Below are 7500 nucleotides of genomic sequence, written 5' to 3' on the forward strand. Positions count from 1 at the left end.
TATATATATATATATATATATATATATATATATATATGCTATATATATATATATATATATATGCTATATATATATATATATATATATATATATATATATATATATATATATATATTATATGCTATTATATATATATATATATATATATATATATATATATATTTACTCATGTGTAATATTGTAATTGTAATAGCCACAATGTCGTCTTAACTTCTCGTACTCTTTGCCCTTTCTGGATACGCTTGCCACTACAAGGCCTTAGATCGAAGTGCAAGAAAATTGAGGAAATTATGATGTCCGTTAGCGGGAAACGAACCCTGGTCCCATAATCACAACGAGGCCACGGATGAAAGGACACATATCTAGTTAAAGTAAGCGAAATCAGCTCAAAACAGCCAGAAAAACAGGATGACATCAATGAATGGTATACTGACCTTTGGGTAGGGTTCCAAAAACAGTGAAAACATAAAGCGATATAGAAATGGATGGAATATAGAGTTTAGGCCTAAGCCAAGCACTGGGATCTTTGAGGTCATTCAGAGCTGGAAAGGAAATTGAGAGTAGGTAGGTTTGAAAGGTGTACGTAACAGGAGTAAAACCTCGCAGTTACACTAAGAAATAATCGTTAAGAGAGGGTGGATAGTAAGATGGAAGAAATATGATATGAATGGAGGCACAGTAAGAGGAATGAAAAGGGTTGCAGTTAGGGGCCGAAGGGACGCTGCAAAGAACCTTTAGTAATGCCTACAGTGCATCGCTTGAGGTGCACTGACTGAACTACCCCCTATGGGGCATAAAGCGAAATAATTAAACAGACTAGAGGGTGATGGGAGTGGGTATAAAAAGTGGGTTACGCTCTACTTGATTCCCGTGGTAGAATCGTATTGCCTTGCTCTGCATGGCTGCGGGAGAAGCGATGGCATGCAGTGCAAGCATACTAGACAACAATGCCCAAAATAGTACTGGCAAAAGAGACGAGAGACACGACTCTTGAGGTCTAGTGAGAGAAAATTTAGAACACCGACGTTTTGATGACTCTGAATGCTTTTGCTTCAGGTATCACAAGGAAAACAGAGATGAACTTCCCCGCATTTGAAATTCCCATACCAAGCAAGGACGATAAACATCTGTCAAGTCAGAAGAAGTGTTGGTAACTTTGTAATAGTATTTCCCTAGCTGTAAAAAAAATCATATGATTGATTAATGGATGATTTTTATAGACAGGCGTCGCGATTGATAATGGTAATAAAAGTGAGTTTTATTCTGTTTATTTACCTATTTTTTATAGATTGTTTTTTTTTCCCCCTTTTTTTACAAAACGGCAAATGTTAATATGGAGTGTTTCCGAATATTGTATTGAACTACCAGCTTTTTAAAGTTTCAAGCATATACTTTGTTTTTCAAATCTAGGCGGTAACAGACTTGAATAAAAGTTATAGTTGAAAGTCTAAGATCTACGTATCAAATTGATAGAATGGCTATAGGCTTATGCATAAACTCTTCATATCGACATATATTCACGAGTATATACGCAGAGGTTTTTATCAATGAGACTCAATAGGATGTAATGCGATCTTTCTGCTTGAAGTGTGACCTCGGTGGCCCTATAGAAACACCCAGTCTCAACACAGTATTATTGAGGTGACGAAAAGCTAACCAATACGGCTTTTTCCCCCTCGTTTAATTATTTGAAAATTTTTATTTTATTACACAGGTAAATTAATCATTATTGTGTAATATGTCTCAAAATATGATTATTCTAAGGACTATTGTAGTTGAAGTCAAGAATTTTGCATTTAATCTGTATCTCAAATATATATATATATTCTCCTTTAACACAGCTGTTGCCCTCTCGTATCCTGTTTTATGCCTAAAACAAGGCAATATTAGCACAATAACAGCATTTTCAATGGCAAGCAATAAATAGCTTAAGTGTAAATGCGGTATCATATTCGTTCAACAAACTGTGTTCTTTAGCAAGTTTAGCTACTTGGTGTTTCCGAGAGCATTATCCAACAAATGTTTTGATCACCGTGGTTTTGATAACGCCATAAGCGAAATATGATTTTTTTTTTCCCGCCAAGCTCTGCGTCTTGTAAGGTAACCGACGACAGAAAAGGCTAGCAATGTAATTCATTTCTTATTTGAGGCTTTGAAGCGATTTTTAGAGAGAATAGATAAATAAAATCTCCCATGAGAAAGTAAGTTTGACTTTTTTTCAGAATAAATCTGTTCTTATAAAAAGTGCAAACCAATAGAAATACCTATCGCATCAGTATTTATAGGCCTAGCGTTTGCTTGGCCAAGATTCTTTTCCTTGCTGTCACCGATCTTAAAAGTTTTTTTTTCCTTGGCATGATGATTCTTTAACTTTTATCAGAGAGAGCTTATTTTTATATATTCGAAATTAAACCGTACCTCGAGTTAGGTCTACATGATATAGCATCTTAACATAAGAGTGGTTTGAGGACATAGGTATAGCCTAGGCTACCGAACGTGGATCTTCTAGCTTTTACTAATCTATGAGACAACGTTTTATGAAAAAAAAAAAAAAAAAAAAAAAAACAGGATATACTACATGTATAAGGAAATACAACCATTTTTTTTTACTTTAAGTTTAATCCGATAATGGAAGTAAGTTTTACGGTTGCTTTAATTAACACTCGCACCAAGTGTGACGTTGCGTAATCTCGCTGAGGAACCGTTTTGTTAAGGAACTTCAACGCAGCCTTTAATTGTCTAAAACTGAAACAACTGATAGTATCCTACAGGCCTGTCTATTACAAAGAATTCTCAATGCATGACAAATCACACTAGGTTTCACAGTAACAAGTTTAAAAGACGAGACTTGTTGACACAACCAGTAACCTATGAACCTATAGGCCTAGTTTCCACCAAGCATTTTTAAAAACGAGTGAGGCCTTCTGATATTTTATACTATATTGTCAATATAAGAATGATGTTCTGATATAGAAATTTAGATGGCTACTGCACTTATGAGCCACAATAAAATGCAGAAAATAGGACATGTTAAAAGAAAAAGCGTATATACTGCTAACGAAGATATTGTGATCTGAGGATCAGATATTTATAGGTAAATAGAATTCGCTAAGCTTTGCTTACCCGTAAAATGTTACTACACCTTCTCATGAAGAATTCATGTGCCTGTTTCTGCTATTGTAAGGCGCGCAGCTACCACAATGTAGACACTGAAAAAAAAAAGTCAAAGAACACTCAAAGTACACCTTTAACTTCCGCGGTTCCCGGGTTTCTGAGGCTGCAAGCAGCGCCGCTCTGGTGGTCGCTCACCAAACTAAGTACTATCGGCAACGTTCAGCATATACACATATTATCTTCAGTTTTTGTTGACCATCAATGATTTTTTCGTCATTTTAATTATTATTATTATTATTATTATTATTATTATTATTATTATTATTATTATTATTATTATTATTATTATTATTATTATTATTATTCTAATGATCCTGTCTTACAACAGTAATCTAACAGTCATTGCTGGTACCTGGTACATGTATGAACGTATTTCCTCTTCCGAATTTCAACTCCTGCTTTCCGGAATACGATAAAAGACACAAAAAACACTGATCGACCGATAAGCACGGCACAATTCTTGTTTAATTTACAGTAGCTCTCTGAAGCTGTGTTGGTAGATTTTTTGTGTATACTTCATCAAGCATGATTTTTTAAAATCCAAAGCATTGAGACTTTATTCCCTGTTAAATGGCTGAGTCAGTAAGAATTTAAATGTTGGAGGATGCTCCTAATGCGAAATATCACATAGAAAATTACAAAGAATGTCAGAATGGCGTGAAGCTACCCAAACTTCATGGAAGTAGTTTCCCAAAATTGAAAAGAAAGTTCAAACTTATCTTGTTAAAGAATTTACTACGGCAAGCTGGATGACGGGCTGTTTAGCTTGACTGAAGCACCAAGAAGGTAACATTTATAGGAAATTAACTATACTTTAGGCAATACCTTTCAATGCTTTTGAATCTAGTTTCATGAAATTTAGATATTTTCTTGTTTTACGAGGTAAGCTCTAAGAGTTCATTTGAGTAATACGAGCATCTTATCCTACGATCATTTGCAGAGTAAACTATAACGAGACGTCAGTTTTGTGGTACAGAATTTCAATTTAGTACTACATTAATAATATTTTTACTATACATATATATATATATATATATATATAATATATATATATATATATATATATATATATATACGGCTGATGAGGTCTACTGACCAAGTAGGCGAAAGCTCCCGTCGTTTTTATGTATTTTTAATACACATTTTACATAATTGTGGACTTTGATTACTTCAAGATATTCCAGTCACGTTATGGTGATTTTATATATATATATATATATATATATATATATATATATATATATATATATATATATATATATATATATCACGAGTGACTAAGAAAGCTAAGGTTAAGGCTGAAATGCATGAAGGGACTGTTGAGCTAACTCTCATCTAGGGAAGTGAGTGTGGACGTTAGTGTGTGTGTGTGTGTGTATGTGTGTGATTTTGTACATTTATATATACTTTCATACTCACATAACACAGTACAATCTACAAGGTACTCTTAAAAATTCTCAAGATAACGATCGAAGCGACAGTCCTTCAGTTAAAATGGTAGAATTTATAAAGCATAAATTACAAATGCCTAAGAAACTTGCACATGCCATCATACATTTTCACTATACATCTCAGAGAAGCTAGGGCATCTTTTCATAGTTGTGTTGCATGGCAGCATTATCAGAAGTCGGCTAGGATCTCTTGCACAGATAAACAGCATTTTTATTTTATTATATTCATCATCATTAAAAAGACCAGTTTTATTTCCATAGATGGGAAAATGGTAATATATCAGTTGTAAAGAATGGATATGTTTTTCATTTTATATTACCCGCAAACGCTGCATAATAAGTTTAAGTATGTTGACAATCTTTAATGTAATTTTCAATATTTGTGGTTACAGAGGACTGTAATATTACAGATTCATAATCTATTTAGCCCGCGCATACATATATAGCGTACACATACACACATTACAGGTTTTTGTATATATGTTACATGTATAACTATATATATATATATATATATATATATATATATATATATATGTGTGTGTGTGTGTATATATTTGTATATATATATATATATATATATATATATTATATATATATATAGGTTATTAGAGAGAGAGAGAGAGAGAGAGAGAGACAGAGAGACAGAGAGACAGAGAGAGAAAGTAATATATGTCTGTGTGACATATAAAGAGAAACACGAACCTCGGGAATCAATTAAGATTGCATTTATATGCCTTTCTGAGGCAGATGACATTAACGGCATCTTATGATGTTAATAACGACGAAATTAAGGACAGTGTTATGTTTTGGGAGAAGTGCCACCGTTATTACGAGCAACATGAGGGAGTATTTTTCCCAGAGTGCCAGTTGGTCTATAAATACCAACATAAATACACACCCCATGCCATGTGATGAAGCAATCATAACGTGACGTCAGTCATGGAGGAGGGAGGGATGAGGGGTTGATGGAGGAGAGCCAGACCGCTCGTTTTTGGTGTCATTTCTTTACCTCCCCTTTGAATGTCTCCTTTCACCCATAGTCCCATTGGTCTCCCTCTGCCCTTTGCTCCTCCCCCGTCATTTCGTCCCCCCTTTTCCCCTTTTGAGGAAGAAGGGGCCGTGTCCCGTCTCTTCCTGTCTGAATGTCTTTGATGCGAGGGAGGATAGGGCTTTCGGGAAGATGACTTTATTTTCATTGGTCAGTGACGGTCAAGCCCCTCCCTAATCCACACCCCACCCCTGCGTGTGGACACCCCCGCTTTGAGTTTTGGCACTTATGCAACGAGGAGGCGGGGGTGGCTATGCTCAAAGGCTTCGCTTGTCAGGAGCCCCCGACCCCTTTTCCTCCTCCTTCTTCTTCACCATCCTTTCCCTGCCAAGAATAAAGCCCCCCACCCACAACCACTGACCACTTTGCCCTGTGATCATAACCTACCAAGAGCCGCCTGAGTTCAGAGGGTGGTGGCGGAGTGGGAGGTGAAACGACGACGACGACGCTGCGACCAGAGGAGCGAGAGAGACATAGACCGAGTGGTGCTTGTCCGGAGAGTCTATCTCCCTGAGGTGGCCCAAACCAACGACGGTGGTAATCCCGAAGGAGGTTACCACCGAAAAATTGAAACACGTGTGGCTGGCTGTGCTTAAAGTCCCTCCCTCAGAGGCCCGTGATTGGCTCAGAGTTGTCCCATATTTGGCTTGTGTCCTCTTAAATCGCGAAGATGTGCGATTACCCGGATGCGGAGGAAAATACGGGAGATTTTCTCGGCATTGAGAACTCGCCAGCAGACGGCGAGAAGGTGTCGGGGACGGTAGAACAGCAGTTGGAGCGCCTGAACGAAAAGGAATATTTCGCTAGGAAGCGGCGCCACAGGTCCTTTTGGAAGAGGCCCGCCACCTACGTTTACCCCGACAATTTCGGTTTCGGGGTCAATACTTACCAGTCTATGATAGATTATCTAGACGCCAAAGATCACGGTGGAATAGCTAATCGCGAAGACGTCCATCTGCCGCTTCTCGAGGAGCGGTGTATGAGAAGGTACGCGTCGTACAATCCGTTCAGGTGGTACGACAACACTGACATCGACAGGTACATCGAGAAGGGGGAAAAAATCCGCACCCAGATCCGCCAGAACGACGCCGTCGGAATCAGCAACGTGCTGAGGAGAACTCACACGAACTGGTCTATGACGAGGAAGTGGGTGCAATTAGTGAAGGATTCGCTGAGCAGTAAGTACCGCAAAGAGCACAAGGGATTCGAAGAGGAGGAACCGTTCTACCGTCCAGTGACACCTGTCAAACTCCTAGACATCAGGGACAGCACGCCCGACCGTCTTGGCCTAGGTCTAACGTCTCTTACCAACAAGGCCGTCTTATACGACCAACTTCAGGCAGAGTTCAACAGCGTGATTAAAAGCCTCGCCCAAAGCAGGATGGAATACGATAACGAGATGGAGAAGAGGCAGCAGCGCCTCCAGTCACTCGATGACAAATTCGAGGAGACCATCGACCGCATGTACGAACAGGTACAGCGCATCAACAGCAAGGCCGACCTATATGCCAACGTAGCCAAAGACCCACGCGAAATCGAAGTCGATACAAAAGGCTTGGTGCTTCGCAATCAAATCCGTAGACAGGAGGAAATGCGTAACCTTTTGGAATGCGTCGACGAACTCACGGAAATGAATAGTGCCAGAAATCAGCTGCGCCAAAGTCTGCGCAATCTCGACAACGAGACACGTGGTCTCAGCGGCAGGATCGACGACATGAGAGAACAGCACACTCAGGAGGACGACGCTGTCGCTGAAGAACTCGCCAAGATGGACTTCCACGATATTAGAGACATCGACAACACCTTCGACTATGACCACCTGAT

At 38.6% G+C, this 7500-nt stretch overlaps 2 protein-coding genes and 1 long non-coding RNA gene across 5 annotated transcripts in view; 2 read left to right on the forward strand and 1 right to left on the reverse strand.

The window, feature by feature from the left end:
- LOC135223007 (uncharacterized) overlaps nucleotides 1–3365 on the reverse strand; it is a 101508-nt gene extending 98143 nt beyond the window's left edge. The window contains exon 1 of one of the 2 annotated variants that reach the window (XR_010316415.1): nucleotides 3124–3365. This is a non-coding gene — a long non-coding RNA (uncharacterized LOC135223007). The remainder of the gene's footprint in view (nucleotides 1–3123) is intronic. The other variant, XR_010316416.1, reaches the window with a different exon arrangement.
- Nucleotides 1–7500, forward strand: part of LOC135222962 (paramyosin, long form-like) — a 120849-nt gene that overhangs the window by 94418 nt on the left and 18931 nt on the right. The window lies entirely within an intron of this gene.
- Nucleotides 6037–7500, forward strand: part of LOC135222972 (uncharacterized) — a 3094-nt gene continuing 1630 nt past the window's right edge. The window contains exon 1 of the mRNA XM_064261456.1: nucleotides 6037–7500. This exon is cut by the window's right edge and continues 1630 nt beyond it. Coding sequence (XP_064117526.1) covers nucleotides 6347–7500 — 1154 coding nt within the window. The 5' untranslated portion in view covers nucleotides 6037–6346.

This window comes from Macrobrachium nipponense, chromosome 20 (genome assembly GCF_015104395.2).
Source record: "Macrobrachium nipponense isolate FS-2020 chromosome 20, ASM1510439v2, whole genome shotgun sequence".
Lineage (NCBI taxonomy): Eukaryota > Metazoa > Arthropoda > Malacostraca > Decapoda > Palaemonidae > Macrobrachium > Macrobrachium nipponense.